The 23,392-nt window shown below is 40.4% G+C and overlaps 1 protein-coding gene across 4 annotated transcripts in view; it reads right to left on the bottom strand.

The window, feature by feature from the left end:
- Positions 1-619: 619 nt before the first annotated feature.
- The window catches only part of WDR17 (WD repeat domain 17), a 62,392-nt gene continuing 39,619 nt past the window's right edge, over positions 620-23,392 (bottom strand). For 2 of the 4 annotated variants that reach the window (XM_043893821.1, XM_043893823.1), the window contains 17 exons: positions 22,108-22,257; positions 21,892-22,022; positions 21,335-21,460; positions 19,697-19,852; positions 18,721-18,785; positions 15,839-15,971; positions 15,300-15,391; positions 13,927-14,026; positions 12,881-13,020; positions 9,840-9,860; positions 9,536-9,647; positions 6,563-6,704; positions 6,186-6,288; positions 5,229-5,330; positions 3,744-3,842; positions 3,251-3,434; positions 620-910 (listed from right to left, as the gene is read on the bottom strand). In XM_043893821.1, the coding sequence (XP_043749756.1) occupies positions 791-910; positions 3,251-3,434; positions 3,744-3,842; positions 5,229-5,330; positions 6,186-6,288; positions 6,563-6,704; positions 9,536-9,647; positions 9,840-9,860; positions 12,881-13,020; positions 13,927-14,026; positions 15,300-15,391; positions 15,839-15,971; positions 18,721-18,785; positions 19,697-19,852; positions 21,335-21,460; positions 21,892-22,022; positions 22,108-22,257 (1,976 nt within the window). In that variant the 3' untranslated portion in view covers positions 620-790. Of the gene's footprint in view, positions 911-3,250; positions 3,435-3,743; positions 3,843-5,228; positions 5,331-6,185; positions 6,289-6,562; positions 6,705-9,535; positions 9,648-9,839; positions 9,861-12,880; positions 13,021-13,926; positions 14,027-15,299; positions 15,392-15,838; positions 15,972-18,720; positions 18,786-19,696; positions 19,853-21,334; positions 21,461-21,891; positions 22,023-22,107; positions 22,258-23,392 lie in introns of those variants that run through there. The other 2 variants (XM_043893822.1, XR_006339302.1) reach the window with 2 other exon arrangements.

Raw genomic sequence — 23,392 nt, 5'->3', positions numbered from 1 at the left:
AAAATGATTAGAGATTGTGAATATTAAATTATCAAAATTAGTATTTATATCTTTTAAAAGAGTCAATTATCAAGTAAATTTTCACATATATTTCATTTGTTTTTTACCCCTCAATTTTTTTCATGCTTATATAACTCATTCCTTTTGTAACTGGACATTTAAGTTTCAGGTACAAAACCTGGGAATGTTTTCTTTTTAAAAAAATAAAACTCAAAAGTATTTTGACTGCATACCCATTTATTGATGTATATTAAATTTATAACTGAAAACTGATTAAATATGAACTAAAACTAGTCGTTTACCATGCATTTTGTAGAGGACAATATCGGTGCTACTTAACTTGAAGATCAGTTGTATGTACCTTACATTTCAAGACTTGGGAGATATTCGGTCATTCAAATATTCATTAGGTATCTACTGTACGTCAAGCACTATTTATAGGTGTTGTACTATTTTATGCCTTTCAATGTTTTAACACTAGAATGGTTGGTACCTTTTATGCTTTGGGAAAAGTTTCTATGCTCTTTTATATTTGTCAGTCCTTTATAATTTGAATATTACCTTCCTCCCAAATATGACTATTATATTTTATAAAGGAGACAGACACCTATTTTTTCCTTGAAATTATATAAATATTTTATTTGTTGAAGTTAATGATTAAAATCAACTGTGAGCCCTCCACGCCCCTCTCCTCCTCCAGACCTCTGCCTTTTGGACAACAGAGGTTAAGGTAATAGTAACTCACAAAAGGTCTTAAAAAAAACAATTAAGCATGGAGAAAAACCTTCCATCAAAATGGGTTGAGTCGTATTCCAGTCCCCAGAGGTGAGAATGGGTTCACTTTTGCCCACATGAGAGCATCATTCAAGGAGATGGTGGATTTCCCATCTTCAAGGAAAAATACAGGACCCTGCACAGTGGGAGTTACAGGAAGAGAGGAGGAGATTATAAATTTGCAGTATGTTTTTAAACTTCCAGACACAGAATCACTGTCATCAAAAAAATCACTGGTGATATTTAGTCAATGCTGATAGGAAATTTAAAAATAGGAGACATAACTAGATTTTTTGAATTGCTACCAATTAGAGAAACATTTTTAAATGCCCTGATGTCTTTCAAAATGTAATTTGGCTTTATCATCTGAATTCTTTAATTACAACAGTGCTGTCAGTGATAATAGATATTGTTAATCTATTAATTACTACAAAGTTAACATTTATAAAGGCATACATGCCTAATAACAGACTTTAATATACTTCACCCTTTTCATCATACAGCCTACATCAATATAGCTGGGTAAATTATTTAAACTAGAAACTCAACTTGCTCTCCAGAAGATGAAAAATACACTGCTATATATGTGTATATATAACATAGAGTCATGTCAAGTCTGTGATTTATAAGCCTATCTATAATTTAGTTACATCAGCTATTTTGTATATCAAGGGTAGTTCTGAAGAACTAAATCCAAAAAAAACCTTTCAATCTGTATCTCCCGGCTCCTAGAAGAAAAAGCATGATTTCAGAAACACAAAAGTGCAATAAAAACTTAATTTCTTCATTATGTTCTAAAGTTATCAGGCTTTGGACCCTGATTGCAAATGATGAGGGGCTTCCCTGGCAGCTCAGATGGTAAAGAAGCTGCCTGCAATGAGGGAGAGCTGTGTTCGACCCCTTGGTTGGGAAGTCTCCTGGAAAACGGGAATGGCAACCCACGCCAGTATTCTTTGCCTGGTGAATTCCATGGACAGATGAGCCTGGTAGGCTACAGTCTATGGGGTTGCAAAAAATCAGACATGACTGAGCCACTAACACTTCAAATCATAAGGCCTTGTTGTTAGCAAATTATTTTCAGATATTCAAGAGTCCATTTATATGCAGTAGACAGTTTCCTATTCACAGGGTACTTGAAATTTCAGATTTAACCAAGACACATTAATTTTCTGCAGGAACAGAAATATCCCAGGGGGTTAGAACTCCCCCTGAATCAGTCATTTGTGCCTGAGTGTATGTCAGATAATTAGTAGATCCTTGCTTAAGGTGGGTTTGGGTGCAGAGAGGTTAGACAGCCTGGGGAGTAGATTGTCTGTCTCAGGAGAAAAAGCCCTGAAGAGGAGGAAGAAATAGGAAGTCTGTCAAGCACTAGAAGTGGTACATGCAGGGCAGTTAGTGGCACTGAGGATACAGTCGAAAAGCTGCAAGATGGGTTTTGCTATTAATTATAAATTACTGAATTTACTGCTTTTGTTCTTAATCTCCGAACATAAGTGGATAGTACGCACATATCCTACTTGGCGTCCTGTCTGTGGTTTGGAATATACTGGTGTGTTCTGAAGACTTAATTTCAGTGTCAAGTCAAGCTGCAGTTAGACTTTTCATTGGCAGCAAAACATCTGACTAGTTATCCCCCCCAAATACCTTTCTCCACTGATGTGGCACATTGGTGTTAGAGATGTAATTAGCTACGTTACATTAGAAATACAAGAATCCACTTGGTGACACGTGATGATGCCTGGGAGATGGCATTCTTTTGGTCCCATCTGGTCTCCAGTAGCACTTCATGGGGATTCAGCTTTGTTTACTTCTTGGGGACACCTACAACTGCTCCTGGCTCTGAATGATGAAAGCTTCTCTATTTTCTGGCAATGAAGGCACCCCTGGGCCACACCGGCAGGCCTGGCATTATTCAGCATTGTTACTTTGATTGCACACGAGGGGCCATTTCTTGGGAATTAGCCATCCCTCATGATAGAGCCCCGTAATTTTTAATCACTGAGAAGTTCACTAAGTCAATGTAAGAATATGCATAATATGTAGATTTATTATACATCTATCAGTTTTTAATTGCTGTGTGTTTAGAAAATACCAATGGAGACTATAAAGTTACATTTAATCTACTCAGAGAACAATGTGTAACTGTGTTGACTGTTGCTTTGTCTCCCTTATTTAATTTCCCTAAGGAAATGATCTGCTTTTAAAACATTTGTTACTAAGTATACATGCCATTTGCTACTAAGTGTATCTATTATATGAATTGTTTTTATAATAAAAAGTACAATGACTATGTCTGGATTTATTTTAAGGAGAGAGAAACAACTTATATCAAATACAAAAGCTTATTAAGGGCAGTATTTTCTCACTGGGCCTCAGGTTTCCTACACTTTTATTCAGATTATTTTCTCATTTCAAAAAGTAATGAAAAAACAAAAATGATGGGCATGCATAATTTACGCTTGACATTAGGCTGTACCTGGATTTTCAGTCCCGTAAGACAAGAGATGTGAATGTCGGAATGACTGGGAAGATTCGACCCAGTCACATAATCTGGTCCAACAATTCCTCTGAGTGGTTCTTCCTTTAGTCTCTTCAGTAAAGTTGCATAAACCAGTCTTTGTGAATCAGAAGGGGGTGTATATGGAGAGTCTTCTGATGATCTATATTTCCAACAGATATTCCATTTTTATTTTTGTAGAATCACTTGTCAAGGCTCAGATTAAAAATAGTCCCCAATGATAATTTAGTCCTTTGTAAGTGATGGCAAATTAACTTTAGACTTAATTTATAGTAAAAGGAAAGACTTGAAAAAGGCAGGAGTTATAAATTATTACTGAGTGTGTGCTAAACAACCCAAGATTCATTCTCCTGCCAAAATAAATAATGAGACAACAATTTACAAGTCTGTCTACAATATCAAGCAACACATTGTGTATTCAATTTTTATATCAGAGGTTATATTCACTCACGGGTTGACAATCTGTGTGCAAGCTCTCCATGCGTCCAGTTCCTCAGAAAGGTGCTCAATTTTTAAAGGCACTGACACGTTCCGCCGTTTTAACAGCTGACTGAAACATGCCAGAAGGAAATTAACATCTGACATCCACGATGAAGACAGCAAAAAAGCAAATGAATTTTAAACAATTGCAATTTTAGATATAACCACTGTTGTTCACGTATCTATGTGTATATGTAAATATATGTGTGCACGCGCGCGTGTGTGGGTCTGTGTGTGTGTCTGTAACTCTCTGGCAAGTCAAACATATTTCAATAAATGCTGGATGATAGGATGAGCAATGCTGAGTAACACTCAGAGAAATTCCCTTATATCTTAATATTGTTGAAAGTTGCTTTCCATCTGTGGCTACGCTGCTGACATAGATTTTCCCTGGAGTGCCCTGACATCAGAGATTCTTCCGAGAGCTCCAGGCGCAGGCCCACGGTCACACAGCCCTCCACCTCGACGAGAGGGGCAATCGGGAAGGAGAGAGCTCTGCTTCTCTCAGAACCCTGTGCCCACAGGAAGGAAACTCAGAGAAACTGCTTTACCACGGACTCTCCACACCTTTAGGAGTCACCTGCTCTGGAGATGGTTTTTTTTGTGGGGAAGGCACCGAGTTTTATTTTTGAGTACGACAAGTTTTATGCACGATGGTTGAGTTCAGCAAGCTGTCCTGAAAACACAGGAGTTTGGCAGGTAGGTTATATCTGAATATAAAATATGAAATAGGGAGTACCTGCCACTGACCAACCTCTCTACTTTGCACTTTTCTACTGTGGAGATGGGCAAGCTGAAATACAGTTTCTCATCTTCCTTTAAAAGAGGATTACACAGTCCTGGCCAGTGGGCTACAGGCACACAGCATGAAGGAAGACTTTCCTTCCAGAATCAGAAGCTCCTGCTCTCTGCAGTCTCCATGCGGTCACCCTCACCTCCCCTTCCCATTTCAAGTGCGGGCACGATACACAGAGGGCAAGAAGCTAGCTGGTAACTCTGGGTCACTCAGGCAGGAGGAAGGAAGCCAAGGATGTCAGATTTGAAAGGAAGAAAGAATCCAGATCCTTGATGGAATGTGCCCAGATGGTAAAGAAATCTGCCTGCAATGCAGGAGGACCCAGGTTTGATCCCTGGGTCAGGAAGGTCCCCTGGAGAAGGCAATGGCAACCCGCTCTAGTACTCTTGCCTGGAGAATCCTATGGACAGAGGAGCCTGGCGGGATACAGTCCATGGGGTCGCAAAGAGCTGGACATGACTGAGTGACTAATACTTTCACTTTCACTCACTGTTAATTTGCATCACTTTACTGCTGCTTTATTATGAAGCATATGCTTAGTAAATAAATGGACATGTGCAAAATGTATTTGCTGCCTCTACAATGCACTTCAGACGCTAACCGTCTCACTGAAAGGCACTTACTTCTCTAATGTCTTATTTGGAGAGAAACTGCTTTTACCTTGTGAACTCATACAGTGCTGGAACGATGCTTTGATATCGCCTTCTGATAGCCAGTAACGCACCAACGTACCCACATAATATCAGCAACTCATTTCGAGCTCTAGAAGAGAATATATTTATTTTTAAAAATTCTATAATCTGAGGTACAGAACATTGTTCTTATACAGTTATTGAACTTGTGTCTCATTTTGATGAGTAACATTTATAGCAAAATATGCTTAGAAAATTTTCTAAATGTAAAGATGTTTTTATTCATCAGTTAGCTCCTATTCAGACATGTGCAGAATAATACAAATTGTATTTTACAATAAAAGTCTTTAAATAATATGGGACTCTTGCCTTCTTGTTTTTCTCTCTCCTGTCTGCTCCTGTGACTCCTGCCAGAGTCACAGGCAGCTGCAGCAGTTTTCCCGTGTGGCGTCGCAACAGAAACAGCCTAGAGCCTTTATAAGAAATATACACGGTTCTCGGGCCTTCAGCTACATGAGTAATAATGTCTTTAAATGATACCTGAATTCGAGGACGGTGTTTATTCTTTTACTTTCTAGCACTTTCGTGTCTTTGCCCACCCTAGTCTGCTTTGTATACATGGATTTTTAAGAGCTATGACCACTACACAGACCATTGGGGACATGTGGTCCAAAATGACCCCAAAGCTCTGAAGTAGCCCTGTTTGAACGAGGTGTGTCTGTGTGTGTCTTTGTGTACAGACAGACACACACACACACACACACACACACACACACGGTATTAGGAAAGGGGGCCAGTAAGATTTATCTTAGGTTTCAAAGTGACCTCTCTATTTTTACTTAAGGATAAAACAAAATGTAATTTTTCTACATGTGCACCTATCTGTCCAAGAGATCTTATTTCTTCATCTGAACACCAAAAACAATACAGCCATTTTGAAACATTGCATAAGTTTGGTTACATATTTTGGGGAAAAAGTACTCACTCAGTACATGTATGCAAGACCAATTTTTCAGTACGAATATAACTCAACAGGTCAAGAACGGGGTAAATGGTGTCCAAAGTCCAATCTGAACTACTGATGTGTTCTGGCAAAATAAAACCAGAGTCTCTAAATAAAAGGATTAAAACTTGTTCACTCAAATTTTAACTTGTGTGATTGATTCTTTTCTGGTCAATGCTAACTACCTCTTTATTTTCTAGATCCCAGTCAGGTCCCGATACCAAACCACCAGCAATCTCTTTCTTTTTTAAATTCAGGATGGCTAGTACTTTTTTTTAAGCCTTTTTAAAAAATCAATACAAATGAAAATACCAAATAAAATAGTAGATTTTAAATTATACTACCAACTAAATACATACCTTTGATGAAGTCAATACCAATAGGAAGGGCTTTTTCAGGTTCTTGACTTAGCAAGTAATACTTTATAGTCTCAAATATTTTGCCATCGGCATGGGCTGTCTCAGCTAACTGCATACATTCTTCTACTGTGGGTAGCTTGCACTAGAAAAGAATTGGTCTGATGACAATGCTACTAATATTTATAGGAATAAAAGCAATAGTATTAATATAAGTGCTAAGTATTTCCAATATACCTGGTATGTTCTCTAATTAAAGTTGCTGAAAATGGATGCAAATGAAATAATCTGTACTGGGAGCATATATTTGTGTTAATATCATTAAGATCTAATAACAATAAATATGATATTATCTAATGAGTCAATACTTTTAAACACACAAACACCCAACAAAAAAGGTGGAAGAAAATTGTCCTGATTGTGATAATGGGATTAGTACCCACAAATGTCATTTAGCAGGAATACTGAAATTAGTTATTTTAGAACAAATATACTCACCAGTGTCAAAAATTATATTAAATGTAGAAAACACAAAAGGTAATGCTTATGTGTCCTCTACACGGTAACTAACTTTCACTTGACCTTGAGACACAGCAATTTTATTTTGAGCAGGAAGGCAAAAAAAGGACAAGCTCTTTATAGCTTTTTTTTTTTTTTAGCTTTGACATTCTGAAATGCCACGAAGTGGAGAGTTGAGCCTATAAAATTACATTACTGTAGAATGAAAAGCAACAGTTTTTCAAATAATCTTTTCAAATAATTTTTCTGTTAAAACTGAGAATCTACTCCTCCTTCCTGGAAGTTCTGCTTCCAAAACGTGGGTGGGGATTAATTTACCTTTTATGTAAACTTTTGATGTGTTCACGATTTTTTAAGCACAGGCGTAAGAGTGTGTTGGTTTGCTTCTAAGCGAGGCTACATAGCTTACTGCCCTGTCTCGCTAATCTTTGCAAACACTGATGCAGCTTCTGCTGCAGAAACATTTGTGTCGTGATGGAAGGTGATGTGGTTCATCCACAAGGTCAGATGTCTCCTCTGAGATCTGTCACTCGCATCCCTTCTCTTTTTTTAATATCCCCTTAAGACTCCCCCGGTGGCTCAGACAGTAAAGCATCTGCCTACAATGTGGGAGACCCGGGTTCAATCTGTGGGTCAGGAAGATCTCCTGGAGAAGGAAATGGCAACCCACTCCAGTATCCTTGCCTGGAAAATCCCATGGACAGAGGAACCTGGTAGGCTACAGTCCATGGGGTCGCAAAGAGTTGGGACACGACTGAGCAACTTCACTTTCACTTTAAGTTACTAAGATTGTTTATTTAATTTATTAATGCATTTATTCAATAGTTTCATATTTTTTGCTGTTTAAAAATTAACTAAATGGAATAAAAAAAAAATATTGCCTTATTTGGCTGCGCCAGGTCTCAGCTGTGGCCTGTGGGATCTAGTTCCCTGACCAGGGATCAAGCCCAGGCCTCCTGTTTTGGGAGCATGGAGTCTTGGCCACTGGATCACCAGGGAAGTCCCAAAAGGAATATTTTAGATCCCTCAATCTCTCAAAAGATTTACAAACTAAATTACAAGTGCTCATGTGTACATGACACTTCATCTGACACTCCCCACCTGTATTCCCTGAAAGCCAGTTATTTGCTGAGCAACTACTACGTGCCTGGTTAGACAGAAGAAACGTTTCTTCACTTTGCTAAAGCTCTGAGAGCAGAGGGAGTTAAAGAACCGGCCCCACTGAAACTGCATTCTGACACAGAATGTGCTAAGAGCAGGCTGATCATTCCTGCAATTCTTACCCTATCTTAAAATTCTCAAAGCTATATAACTTAATATTTAAATATAATTTTTAGAGGAGTTGCTTGGTGGCCTAGTGGATTCCAGGCATTTACTACTGTGGCCCTGGGTTCAATCCCTGGTTGGGGAACTGAGATCCCCCAAGCTGTGCGTTGTGGCTGAATATATATATATAAATACACACACACACACATACATATATATATGGATTTTTTGTCTTGTGAAATTCTCCAGTTATTAACACCTTTACACATATAACTAGTCTTTCTAAAGAGTTATTAATGAAGTCTGATCCAAGAGTCCAATTATACCCTTTTAGAATGTATGATAAAAAGAGCAGGTGAACACTGCTATGAAACTATGTTCACAGATGATTTTCAAAATGAAAATCACATGGTGTGTACGCGGTTTAATAATCTGCTTTTTATTTTACTGTTCTATAGCCATCCATCAATAAAAACAGAACTTCATCATTTTTTAACAGATTAGTAGCACTGACATATAGCAATGTACCGTAATTAATACAATCTCCCTGTTGCTGAATATTTTGATCACTTTTGTATGTAATCTTGATAGATTCCTATATTCTGTAATGGAGCATTTATAAAAAGCACTTTAGAATAAGCATGCAAATTTCATTATACTTCAGTAATTCTTTTCAAGATCCTAAACTGTTTTTAAAAGTTAGCATGCATGTGTGCATGCTAAGTTGCTTCAGCTGTTTCCCACTCTCTGCGACTCTATGGACCATACCCGGCCAGGCTTCTCTGTCCATGGGACCCCCTAGGTAAGGGTACCTTAAGATGCAAAGGGCTTGCAATGGGCAGTTAGATGTGTTGACGTTTTCACATCAACATTAACCAATTATGGCAAGTTCCCTACCTTCTCTGAGTTCACTTTCTTTATAAATTAGGAACAGCATCCCCTGCTTTTTCAGGGTTTTGTGAGACTTGAGTCAATAGCCGACAGATGTGAAAATTTAGAACAGCCCCCAAAATACAGCAGAAATTCAATCAATGCTTTATGTTGCTGTTATAATTTTTGCTGTCTTTATAAGAGGATCCTGAAAGGATCATCTGTTTGTTTCTCTGCAAGAATTTCTATCTGACCAAACCTAACACTAATGAGATCACAGCATGACATTCCAAACGGGAACATTGAGGATTGCCAGCATACCTTCTCATGAAGGTCGTTTCTCTCTTCCGTACACCCTGGGTAGAAAGCGCAGAGTCTCACTAACTGTAGTTCACTGTCCGGAGTCATGAGGAGAAGGTCAGCCGCCAGATTCCTATTCACATGATGTAAGGGGAAACTTCAATGAGGAGAAAACTGAGAAACAACGTTTTAGAACTCTTTCAAAGGAGGAAGAGTCTCCTGTGCCTTCCTATTTACATAGAGTACTGATTTCCTACGTAATTATGAAACTCCTCTAAATGCAGATTACAGAAACCAAAGGGCATGAAGGAAAACTAGATAATACCTGTATCCAACGGATGGAAAGCTAAAAAGAAAATAAATTTGAATATCATGAATATGTGATGAAAGCCAAGAAAAGGTGAACTTTCAACAAGTGTAAAAGCAAAAAAGAAGTGTTCTTGGTTTATGAAAGCATATTCTCTTAAGATAATGCAGCTATCTTAATTACTGCGTTTTAAATTTGTGGAGCTCTACTAATAGCTGAGGATTATACACTTCACCTGGAGATAAGCCTGATCCACGTATTTCAGCGTATGCACTTGATCCTGGTTTCTGGTACACATACCTATGGCTGCATCAAGGAAGCGCTCTTGTAGGGAGTTAAGAAGAAACAGAAGTTTGCTTTCTATTAAAAGCATCCCCTGTGGCTCAGCAGTAAAGACTGCCTGCAACGCAGGCACCACAGGAGACATGAATTCAGTCCACGGGGCAGGAAGATCGCCTGGAGGAGCGCATGGCAGCCCACTCCAGTATTCTTGTCTGGAGAATCCCATGGACAGAGGAACCTGGTGGGCTACAGGCCATGGGGTTGCAAAGAGTCAGACACAACTGAACAACTAGGCATGCACGCAGCCTAGGATGTGCATGCTCAGCTGAATGATCTCTAATTCTCTTCAAAACTTACTATCTATTTATGGTTTGCTCCTTTTTCAGTGTTTAGAAAGAAGTAGTCACATTTTATTTGAATGAGATGATGCCTTCTAGCATAGAGTCAGTTACCTTTGTGGGTAAGCTGTCTGAATTAGACCTCACACTTCCGGTTGGGTCTGAGGCAGTAGGGGACTGGGTCCTCAGGAGGGACAGTCAGTGTTAAGATACATTCGCATCTGATGCTGAGAGTGGGGTACCACTCAGTTCTACGGGGGGAGGGAGCTCTTATGTCACTGTGAGATACGCGTCAATTTTAGAGTAACTCTAAGATTATCGATTCACTCTGAAACCCCCCAGAGCCAACAGGAAAGAAGAGTGGGAAGCACTGCTCTCTTTCTGACGTGGCTGTACTCAGCTGAATGTCTGTGTTCCCCCAGGTCCTAAGTTGACATCTAACCCCCAATGTGATGGTATTAGGAGGCAGAGTCTTTGGTAGGTTGCAGGGTCATGAAGGCAGAGCCCTGAGGAAAGGGGTTAGTGTCCTGACAAAGGAGGCCACGGGGAGTTTCCTAACCCTTTTTTCCACGTGAGCACAGCAAAAACAGCCGGTATGAACCAGCAAGCCCGCTCTTACCAGACACCAAATCTGCCAGTTTATCTTGAACTTCTCTCTCTCCAGAACTGTGAATAATAAATTTCTCTTGTTTGTAGGCCACCCAGTCTGTGGTATTTTACACTAAGATAGTAGCTAAGAGTACAAACTATAAAGCCAATTTATGTAACTTGTAGTTTTGGTCATAAAATTTACTGAGACCAATAAGTCTCAGTAAATTTATGCTACTGTTGGGCATCCAGTGAATTGCATATGCAGGGACAGCAGTGTCGTTAGCTGTGATCGTCACCATCATCGTCCTCGGTACTGTTCAGCAGTGGCGTCTGCATCATCCACTGTTCAGACTGGGGGTGTGTGTGCAGACAGTGCAGAGAAGTGAAGTCCTGACGAGCAAGCTCATTTAAAACTTCTCAAGGTTCTAAGTGTTTTGGGGAAAGAGAAGACAGAAGCCTAAAATCATCTTTATTCAACAAGTCCCTGTTGAGGGACAGTACTGTCTCGGTCATCAATGAAGCATCGTCTCCAATGAGGCATGGTCCGCCCTAGGAACCAGGCTCTGAGATACGAGGGGGAACTGCTTTGAGCTCCGGCCTCCCCGGGTCTTTCCCAGGTTTAACTCTTAAGAGCAGAGCTCCCCAACCTCTGGGATCTAATGCCTGATGATGTGAGGTGCAGCTGATTAATAATAACAGAAATAAAGTACATAATAAATGTAGTATGCTTCAATCATCCCAAAACCATCTCCCCACTTCCGGTGTGTAGAAAAATTGTCTTCCATGAAACTGGATCCTGGTGCCAAAAGGCTGGAGACTGTTGTCTTAAAGCATCACCCAAGTTGATTACAAGTGTATAGTCATACCATCTTTGCTATTACTCTCCATTAGAAAAGAGACTTTATTTTCTAAACCTCCACCTAATACACAAGATCCAGCAAGAATGAGCGTAGATATGTAGAATTTCCAATATGGGAATGTGCGGTCCTGATAATCTTAGGAAGTGCATGTCTATTGTTTAATGATGCTTTATGTGCTTGAAATATCACGAATTAGAACTGGGTTACTTCAGAATAAGTGCTGGTAGATTTCATTACATGCTCACAGTAGTTCTTACTATTAATTCATATTCGTAGCACCACTTCCTTCACAATCTTATCTTTTATTTAAAAAGGAGACATTTAAAAATGCAATATTTTTAAATGTGATATTTAAAAATATTGCATTTTTAAAACATCACATGCAACTTATATTTAAAAATGCATTTCATCACTATGAAACTATTCTTTAACTTTAGATATGCTTACCACACACATACATACATACATATATATATATATGTGTGTATATATATATATATATATAATGGAATATTACTCAGACATAAAAAGGAGTGAAATCAGGTCATTTGTGGTGATGTGGTTGGATCTAGTCTGTCATACACAGTTGAAGTAAGTTAGAAAGAGAATAACAAACATCACATATTTTAATGCATATATATGGAATATAGAAAAATGACAGAGATGAACCTTTCCAGGGCAGGAATAAGAGACAAAGACACAGAGAATGGACTTGGGGACACAGCGGGGAAGGAAAGAGTGGCACTGATGTACATACACTTCCATGCATAAAACAGTGAGGAGGAAGCTTCTATGTAACACAGGGAGCTCCGCTCGGGGCTCTGTGGTGACCTAGAGGGGCGGTGGGTTGGGGGTGGTGGGATGGGGGTCCAAGGGGAGAGGATGCATGTATGCATGTAGCCGATTCACTTCCCTGTACAGCAGAAACTATTAATAACATAATACTGTGGAGGCATCACGCTCCCAATTAGAAAAGAAGGACACTCACCACGCTGAGATCATCATGCACTTCCTCGCCAGTAACTCCAGGGCATAGTGGGTTGCGGGTGCTGCAGGCTCTCCCAGCACGGTGCCCACACAGACAGCCAGCTCCAGCTCGTTTCCACGAATCAGGTACGCCATTGCCAGCTTGCTCAATGAGAAAATAACGTCTTCAGTTTCACAGGTGAATGGCAGGATCATCACTCCCCGCCAAGCTCACAAAGCAGATCAAGTTGTATTAACCTACAGCCGATTATTCTTGTAAAATAGTTGAGTGTAATATTTCTATAATGTTCTTGTCCCTTCTCCAGGGGATCTTCCCGACCCAGGGATTGAACCCAGGTCCCCCAAATTGCAGGCAGATTCTTTACCATCTGAGCCACCAGGAAAGCCCATAGGGTACTTAGGCAAGGGCAACGACAATTTCCAGGTGGGAAAGCTGGTAAGGGATATAGAGTAACTTTTATAATTTAAGACTTTTGAACCTTTGCTTACATTTTTGGAATTAATTAACAACAGTCTGTCTGCAATCGCCTTAACATGTCCTTCAGTCCCTCAGAAAAAAAGTAAATTCTTAGAATCTTCCTCAATAGGGTACAGTGATTATCAATTATCCCTTAAGGTCAATATATCTAAGGATACATGCAAAATAGAATCGATATCTTTACTTACTGGTTTTCCCATGACATTAGTGGGTTGAATGAAAAATAGCTTAAAAACATAACTTGCAAAGAACATACTAAATTGTTTATAAAAACAACTGCTTGCAAAACTCAGATATTCTGAGTTCCAGGCCAGTGATTTTTGCCTTCACCACCCCAGTGCTTCTCATATATGATAAAAACTTAGAGTGAGGTTGTCACAAATATGTATCTTGTGATAAAAATTTAGAAATAGGTGAATAAAAGATTTCATAATCTGCAGAGTTAACCTGTGTTTATTGGGTATGGAGTCGCTCAGGCTTGGAAAGCATGCAAAACCAGGTGTTACACAGAAAGACCATATTTTTCCCCCTCAAACATCATGACACACATGAGCCACCTTGAAATGTACCTCGATGTTGTCCACAGCCAGGTGGCAACAGGCGGCTAGAACTGCTCGGCCATCCTGAAAATACCATTCTGCCAGCTCTCTGCAGGCTTCCTGCAGCAGTCTAGGAAGAGAAAGCGCACATACTCAATATAAACACACGGACTCCATCATGAAAGTGAATGGATGCTCTTTTATAATAAGCTGATTAAGGGATCAAACACGATTTAATTGTATATCCCTGGTTTAGGTATAGAGATCGATTTGGGGGTAAATATCAGGAAAGCAGCCTTTCTTAGTAGATGAGCTGACGAACCACCTCCCTCTCCCAATTTTTCCTCTTTTCAGAAAAGCCTAATTTTAAGAATTTCTTATCCTACACTGAATAATTTATGCCTCAGCTATGGGGGGCAATTAACATGAAAGGAATTACAGGTTGAAAATTTATGTGGAGATGGGAACAGGGGTAGTGTATGTTGCTAACATCATTAAATGCCAAGTTTCGAAATGACAGGGGATAGCAGCAAAGGACCAGGAAGGAATATGTCACTCTTAATACGCTTAACATTTTGTGATCATTTTTCACTTGATGAGTGTCCTAAAAATTTAAATATCCTATTTTCCGGAGCAATGACAGGAGCAAAGAGAAGACACAGAGAAAGGCAGATTATTAGATTTGAAAAAGGTCAAAAGGCTGGAGAAGCCTAATTTCTATTCCTTTTAAAAACATAAGTATTTTGATTTCTTTTTTTTTTAGATTTAAAAAAAAAAAGTTTACTGGATTACAGTTGATTTATAACATTGTGTAGTTTAGCAAAGCGAATCAGTGACACATACATACACCCACTCCTCCTTAAGATTCTTTCCCCGTACAGGTCATTACACGAGTATCGAGTAAAGTTCCCTGTGCTATACAGTGGGTCCTTATCAGTTATCTGATTTATATATACTAGTATGTATGTGTAAGAGGCCCGGATGTTATTCTAGATGCTAACACAGGGGTCCTGGATTGTGAGTGATGTCGGGGAGATGCTATCCACACTGAGTCTCTGGTGAAACATTCACAAACAGCAGATTTTATTTTCACTGCCTCTCCTCCCCAGCAGGTTTGATCAGAGTTTCAAGGATTTAGGTGCTTTATAAGCAATTACTGTACTGAAATGCAGTTTGCTTTTCTGAAAGCTATGTAAGATGTGTGCAGGCTGTGTCTACATGCCTGACTTTTCCCTCCTCATCCAGGGGCAGATGCTGTGATGAAACGAAGACTGCAGTGAGAAATGCAGCTGAGGACAAGGACAGCCAAGTGGTCTGTGTACAAGGAAGGATGACCTCAAAAGCCTCTAAAGGGAAACAAGCCACAAAAAATATTGACTCCAAGTGAAGGATGAGTCGCTCACTCGTTAAAGTCTTCCTTGTAGATATCATCAGAAAAAGAAGGTCCTTTGGGTGTCGAAACATGGAAGGTCTGCATATTCCCCTCACAAGCAGCCTGGAATTTAATGCGATCTTTGGTTAATCTTTAGCTGTTGATAACAGACCAACTTAAGAATATTATTTTGAACAAAGTATATTCAAACCATGCTTGAAACTTATACTACAATTTGGAGATACCCTTAGAATTTGGAAAACAAACCCATAAATTACACTCTATCAACATGAAGCATCAAGTTTCCTTCAAAGAGTTGTTCAAGTGTATACAATGTTCAGCAAAACAGACCCGATCAGAATTCAGAGATGCTTGTGTGTTTAAAGATCTAAAAGAAACTCCCTGTGATCAGAGCAAAAGGCAGGATGGTGGAAAGAAGAAAGAAAGAAGGCCGGGATACGGGCAGAAGTCAAGGCACCTATGACCTTATCAATCACTTGAACACGACCACCCCCCTCCCAAACATGCCCCCACAAAGCTGGGCAGCCCACTCAAGTTACATGTTTTTACCTGTGCAACAAGCAGAGCTTCTTTAAGCTGACCTCTTGACATAAAAAAATGGACTAACTTTTTCACATCACCAACGGCTATGCAGTACGGAACGACGTCATCCTTATCTTCCTGGATTAACTGATCAGCTCTCCTAATAAAGTAACAACAACGTTTTTTACGAAACACTAATTTCAAGGTTCTCAGCTGGACTCAGATTTTCTGAAATGCTGAAAATATCTAAAATTTGATCAGCATTCCCAAAGACTTAGCTTTATAATCACATCATTATTGGAGGATAAAAGTTTTCTGAAGCAATACTATAGGCACTTGTTTCTTCCATAAAACATTGTAGATTTTCCTATTTTAAATGCACTGAACAGGTCTTAAATCAATATAGCTTATCTACTAAAGTGAGGAATATATCTTTCTGAAAATAAGTTGTTACCTACACATGTACGATGGAATATCTACTCTCAACTGGATTAGTGTCTACTTTCTTAAAGACAGAGAATTTTAAATGTCTTCATGGCACTGCAATGAATGGAGAAACTCTAAATGCAAGTAGCCTAAAATCATTAAAAAGGATAATTCAAGAACACAGATATTGATAGTAAAATGCAAAACACTGTTAGTGTCTCCAGCAGGGTAGTTTAAAGAAAAATAATGTTCCAGATATTTGAGGAGGAGAGGGGACCTGAGTTTGGAGATTATGGAGGATATACATGTGTCTGTCTGTCTCTTTCTCTCTCTCTGTATCCATCACTGTCTGTCTGTCTCTCTTTTCCTGTTTTTGGTCCCACTTTCTCAACAACCAACCTCATTAACCTCACTCTTAATGTTTAACCTTAGTTTTGCTGAAAACTAACCTGGCATATTTAATCTATGCTGGCATTTGCATTAAACTACATTTCAATTGCCAATCTCTGGGTGGGTACAGTAGACACTTTTCATATGGTCTGCCTTCCCTGGTGGCTCAGATGGTAAAGAATCTGCCTGCAACACAGGAGACCTGGGTTCGATCCCTGAGTCGGCAAGATCCCCTGGAGAAGGAAATGGCAACCCACTCCAGTATTCTTGCCTGGAGAATTCCATGCACAGAGGAGCCTGGCGGGCTACAGCCACAGGTTTGCAGAGACGGACATGACTGAGCAACTAACGGATTACTGTTAACAGTTTCCAGTTCCTGGCATTTTTCCCAACAACAAGGCTTTCACCATCTGACTCTGACTTCCCTATTACAGCTGTTAAGAAACAACACTCTCTTCCTGGAGATTTGTAAGTTGGACTGAGAGACTGCCTATCAATCTCTGCGAATGGCTGAATCCATAAAACATAAACTTGGGAGTTGAAGGGAGATGATTTTCTGGCCACCACGTGAACTAAGGAGCAGAGAAAATCAGGCGGGTTGAAACAAAATTGTTTTGTGACATAAATATCCTCTGTTAACTCGACTTTATTAAGGTCTCAGTGGGAGCAAGGACTTTACAATTGTTCAGTGAGGGTACATGAACTGAGAATCACTCAGGATTCTTAGAGCTTAGGATAAGGAGCCTGCAGTCTGAGGGCTGGAGCCAGCCTATTGCTTCACTTATTTGGGGAGAGTAGTTGATGGAAACGGTTCCCTTTTCCTTGGTTAATGTGTTAATCCCCCTGGATTTCAGGCTTAGTCTCTGATTCATTTTATTGGTACATGTGAGTCACAGATGAATTTTTTCTAAACCATGAAATGAAAACCAAATGCTTCATTTTCAATGCCAGAAACAAGGTAATTACTCAGTAAACAATACTCGTCAGTAACTGGCACGTAGTGAGGACTAAATATTTGTGGAATGAATGACTAGAACAGGACAGAGAACAGTCTTACGTTATGGGTTGGACTGAGTCCCCCTCACCGCCATCAAAAGATCCGTGGAAGCCCTAACCCACATGTGCGTGTACTTAGTCTGTTTAGTCGTGTCCGATTCTGTGCGACTCCACGGACTGCAGCCCACCAGGCTCCTCTGTCCATGGGATTTCCCAGGCAAAAATACTGGAGTGGGTTGCCATGCCCTCCTCCAAGGGATCTTCCCGACCCAGAGACAGAACCTGTATCTACTGCATTGCAGGCAGATTCTTTAAAGTGAACATGACTTTATTTGGAAATTGGGTCTTCGCTGAAATAGTTAATTAAGATAGGGTTATGCTAGATTAGGGTAAACTTTAAATCTGATATGACTGGTATCCTCGTTTAAAAGGGGGAAATGTGGACCCAGAGACACATGCGGGATCATGCACGTGAAGACAAGGGGGGCCGCAGAAGTGCCAAGGATTGTAACCACTAGAAGCCAGGGGAGAAGAGCGGACCTGATTCCTTCTCAAAACCTCCAAGAGAAAGCAACCCTGCCGACAACTTGATAGCGGATTTCTAGCCTTCAGGACCTCCAGAATCGGGAGAGGACATGTTTCTGTGGTTCGAAACACTCTGTGGTCCTCTGTTACGGCAGCTCCTGTAAACCAATACACCTCAGAAAAAAATCTCATTTACTGCATTCCAGTCAAGGACCTCCAGGTAACCCTGTTCAGTAGTAAAACATCTTGACTATCAGCAGTACTTGATATCCATACTTTTCAACTGCAACATGTTAAGCGGTAAGCACGTCGACTGACCCGTACTTTCCTCCATCAACAGGGGGAAACTTGCCTTCCACCACTGTTCTTATCAGACATTAGGTCAAATCCAAAAATGCCAAAATGACTTATAACCGATTTGTTTAATTTATTGTATCAGGAGATACCAAATTCAGTTATCATTTAAAACAACGGAAAAGTCAAAAATCTGAAGGGCTACTAGCATATGTACATGTTGTTTCTATTTTAACAAAATGTTAAACGTCCATCTGGGCACAGATGGTCTGCCTCACCTCTGCATCAGCTTCTTCCAGTATTTCACAGACACACTTGGCGCAACTGACAAGGCTTTGTCCCACTAGAACGGGAGAAAAGCAGAAACAGATCCATTTGGAGTGTGTGGTCTCTTAACAGACATTTATTTTAAATGAACTCACATCTACAATGTAAGTTTTTAAGCTGAATACACTCAGGAAAGCCACTCTCAGATGGCGGGACAGGAGCCACGCCTCTGCTAGGCTCTGCTTCAGTCACCACCCACCTCCAGAAGGCACCCACTGTTCTCAATTTTAACAGGATGGATCCATCCTAACCTTTTTGGAGAACTCTGTTTTGCTAACTCTGTGCTCCCTAAGGATTGGGACATGCTGGAGAAGCACTCTTCAGCAGCTGACCCTCAGAGAAGATGCTTCTCTGGGCCAGCGTGGGATGGACAGACAGTGTTAGGGGAGTCCACTGGAAGCAAATTAGCCAACACAGATTTTTTTAGGAATCAGAGACACCAGACTTGGGCAGTGGTTCTCAAAGGCGAGCCTGTGTGAGGAGAAGCTGGTGTGTGTGTGTGTGTGTGTGTGTACACCCATGTGCGTGCATGTGCGCATACACTCCATCATGTCTGACTCTTGCAACCTCATGGGCTGTAGCCCGCCAGGCTCCTGTCCATGGGATTTCCCCGGCAAGAATACTGGACCGGGCTGCCATTTCTTTCCCCAGGGCTTGCTTAGAAAAGCACCCGTGTTGGGCTCCATCCCTGGAGCTCCCGATCCCGTTGTCTGGGTGGGAAATGCATGTCTAACGATGCATGTGTTAACAACAACGCTGACACTGCTCGCCCAAGATCTCTCTGCAATAACTCCTGCTCTGAGGCACACCCTTGTTATCAGGTGAGCAGAGGACCAACCAGACCTGGAGAAAGACAAGCCTGAAATTGAGTATTTAACTAAGAATACTGCATTAAACTCTCTTGATTTTGCTTTAACAGCCCATTACCTCTCCAAGTTCAACCATCAGCTCACAGTATCTCTGAATCTGTCCCAGCCACAAGTGTATCTGGGCAGCTTCTTTCAGTCTTTCCTCTTTGGTAGGGACACCAATGCCACCACCAAACTTAGACATCTTCACTGTGGTGAGTTCTTGGGCTTCAGACTAGGTAAGAAGAAAACAAAATTTCCTAAATTTCATTATGCAAGAGCCAGTGATAACAGACGATTATAAAAGCATCATATGGATACACACTTTATAAACATACAGAGCTGGAAATTAAATATTTTTTAAAAATCACTGCTTTTTGCCCATAAAGTATAATACTTCTTTAAATGTAATATTTTGTTATGGTAGAGAGTGGGGTCCAGATGTGGCTGGTGCTGGTGGGAAGAGGCTGAATCCGATTTTTCTTAGAACTCACCAGAAGCCCAGAGGTCAAAAGGTAGTGAATGATAAAGTAGTATATGACTGGTGGAAAAAATATATATAAAGGACTTTAATAGAAACCTAAAAATTACTGGCTCACTCTCATTGGCTTCTATACTGTCAAAGGTAACTGTTATAGTCATTACGGGCTTATAATCAAAGTAGAAACATTACTTTGCCAACAAAGGTCCGTCTAGTCAAGGCTATGGTTTTTCCAGTGGTCATGTATGGATGTGAGAGTTGGACAGTGAAGAAAGCTGGGGACTAAACAATTGATGCTTTTGAACTGTGGTGTTGGAGAAGACTCTTGAGAGTCCCTTGGACTGCAAGGAGATCCAACCAGTCCATCCTAAAGGAGATCAGTCCTGGGTGTTCATTGAAAAGACTGATGCTGAAGCTGAAACTCCAGTATTTTGGCCACCTGATGGGAAGAACTGCCTCACTGGAAAAGACCCTGATGCTGGGACAGACTGAAAGCAGGAGGAGAAGGGGACGAAAGAGGACGATGGTTGGATGGCATCACTGACTCAATGGACATATGAGTTTGGGTAAACTCCGGGAATTGGTAATGGACAGGGAGGCCTGGCGTGCTGCAGTCCATGAGGTCGCAAAGAGTCGGACACGACTAAGCGACTGAAGTGAACTGACTGAATCACAGAGGTGCTTCTTTATGGAAATGACTGTTTCTTACAGCATTGAATCCACACCCCTGGCACGAGTCTCCCCATGGTCTAACAGTTAAGTCAACCACTGATACTTCAAATATAAAAGCTTTTTCTTCTTTCTCGTCCCAGGACTGTTTGCTATTGGCACTGCATATCACTTCATGTATAAGGTGTACTGAAATCCATTAAAGGATAAGATGTGATCATTTTTAATGAAACATATCCCAGAAGACAGCCTGGCAGGCCTCTGAGACAAAAATCACACATATGATCATCTGGTAATAGTGTAAAGGTAAAGCATTTCAAGGGTCTTCCAAGTGACATTTGAAGAATTTCATGAGATTCAGTCTGTGAAAACCATGACTGCCTTAGTCTGTTCTCAAATAATTCATACTATCATGATCAATTTTTATTGAAGATTTCTCTCTTCAATATTCATTTATTTTAGTCCATCCACTCTAATTATATACATTAAAATAATTTTCATATTTTAATGACAAAAAGGCAAAAGTAATTTTTGTTTTAGCACAGCACAACTGCATATGCTACTTACCGTTCTGAATTTAATCAGATGTTTCAGGTGCATTATTCCTTTGCAGTAGTTCTGAGGGAGTAAGCTATCATCTTGCCCTTTTATCACTGCAACTAAGGTCCATAAATTATCACTGCCACCTGGAGGCTGAAAAGTTGATACAGGACACCCAAAGACATAATAATGAAGTAAAAACTTCAGAGCATTTTGCATCTTTAAAAATATAATGCAGGCATATAAAACTTGAAAAATTAACAAAACAGTATTTTCCTTACTGTTGATTTTCTTAAAGAAATTTGTGTCTCTTTATTTTTATTTGTGTTTTTGACCACACACCATGTGGCATTCAGGATCTCAGTTCCCTGCCTAGGGATTGAAGCTGGACCCCTGTATTGGGACATGTAGTCTTAATCACTGGACCACTAGGGAGATTCCTACCTTATTTAGAGTTTCTGGTTTCCATTTGCATTCTTACACTGAGACAATACAAGTAAACATGTGAACTTAATGACAGCAAGTCGTCATGACTTGTTTTGGCTAAAGAGGAAATTTTCACATTTAATTCCTACAACACTTACGGATAAACATTCTGAAAACCATCTGAGTTTTTTCATGCGAAGGTTTCCACTTAGTTTCTCTATCTCCTGTTTGATATCTCTTGACACTTTGCCACACAGCAGCGGGGGCGCGCCTGGCTCTATGGCAGAATCTGGAGAAGGGATACAACCTAATGAGAAAAGAGTGCTTATCAAATCATATTTAGAAAGAAGGTCTAATACACGCAGTTTCAACACCTGTGTTCCCGATGATTTCTTCCCAGGATCTGTCTGCCAGAATATTTATTTGTAAAGGAGTGATTAATGGCGTTAGTGACCAGAGTCTCACTGTGGAGTCCCGGGAGCAGGAGGCCACTGTGAAGGGGCGGCGTGGGTGGCATGTGAGACCTGGAGGGAGAAATAAAGCCATTTACTAAAGGAAGCACCGAAAAACTTTTATTTATGTGTACCTCCGAAGTGTGAGGAGTGTTCGTCACTCAGCTGTATCTGACTCTTTGTGACCCCATGGACAGTAGCCTGCAGGGCTCCTCTGTCCCTGGGATTCTCCAGGCAAGAATACTGGAGTGGGTTGCCATTCTCTCCTCCAGATCTTCCCAACCCCAAGATGGAACCCAGGTCTCCTGCATGGCAGGCAGATTCTTCTACCTTCTGAAACCCCAGGGAAGCCCTACTTCCTCAGAGCTGAAGTTATGAAGAAATGTTCTAAATAACATTTCTGTCTTGGCTGTAAATGATACAAGGATGTTTAAAACAAAAAAGTACTAAGTATCTTCTATAGACAGGAATACAGAGTTGAATAATTATAAGAAAGCAGATGGTCCTGGATGACAATGTTGAAGTTACATTTCAGCTGCTCTATCAGCAAACTGGCAGTCACACCAATGGAATACACAGTGATCTGTGAGTTAATGGCTGGCTGGCTGGCTGTTCTCACTAAAAGATAAAGGAAGATTTGAGAACCTTCACTTTAGAACGTCCACAAATGGGGCTCTCTCCCGTCCCCAGGCCTGCACTGCAGTAACCAAAAGGCCACTGGGGTCAAGCACATTGTTACAAATGACTAGATTAGGGTTCTGTGTGTGTACAGTCACTCAATCATGTCCGACTCTTCCATGACCCCATGGACTGTAGCCCGCCAGGCTCCTCCATCCATGGGATCCTTCAGGCAAGAGTACTGCAGTGGGTTAGTTACGGTTAGCTTCCCTGAATCATCATTTTGCATTCATAATTCAACTACCTAACCCCATCGATGTTTGGGTGCCACACATGTGAGCTAAGTGACGTGCGAAAGATAAGAAATCTGATTTTCCTTTCCCAACTCATTTATACTACAAAACTTTGTACTATATTAAAAAATAAAACACTGCCTTAAATATCCAAGAGCAGAGGTAAAAGAATGGCTAGGTAAGTCATAACTAAGTTATGGCTGATGTCCTGTTTTACAACTTACTGTTGGGGTGATGCTAAGTGAGAAAAACCCAAGGGTGTGTGTGCGGGGGGTGTCTGCTTCTCTGCAGAGACA

This window comes from Cervus elaphus, chromosome 32, assembly GCF_910594005.1.
Source record: "Cervus elaphus chromosome 32, mCerEla1.1, whole genome shotgun sequence".
Taxonomy (NCBI): Eukaryota; Metazoa; Chordata; class Mammalia; order Artiodactyla; family Cervidae; genus Cervus; species Cervus elaphus.
This window is presented reverse-complemented; position numbering and strand designations above follow the sequence as displayed.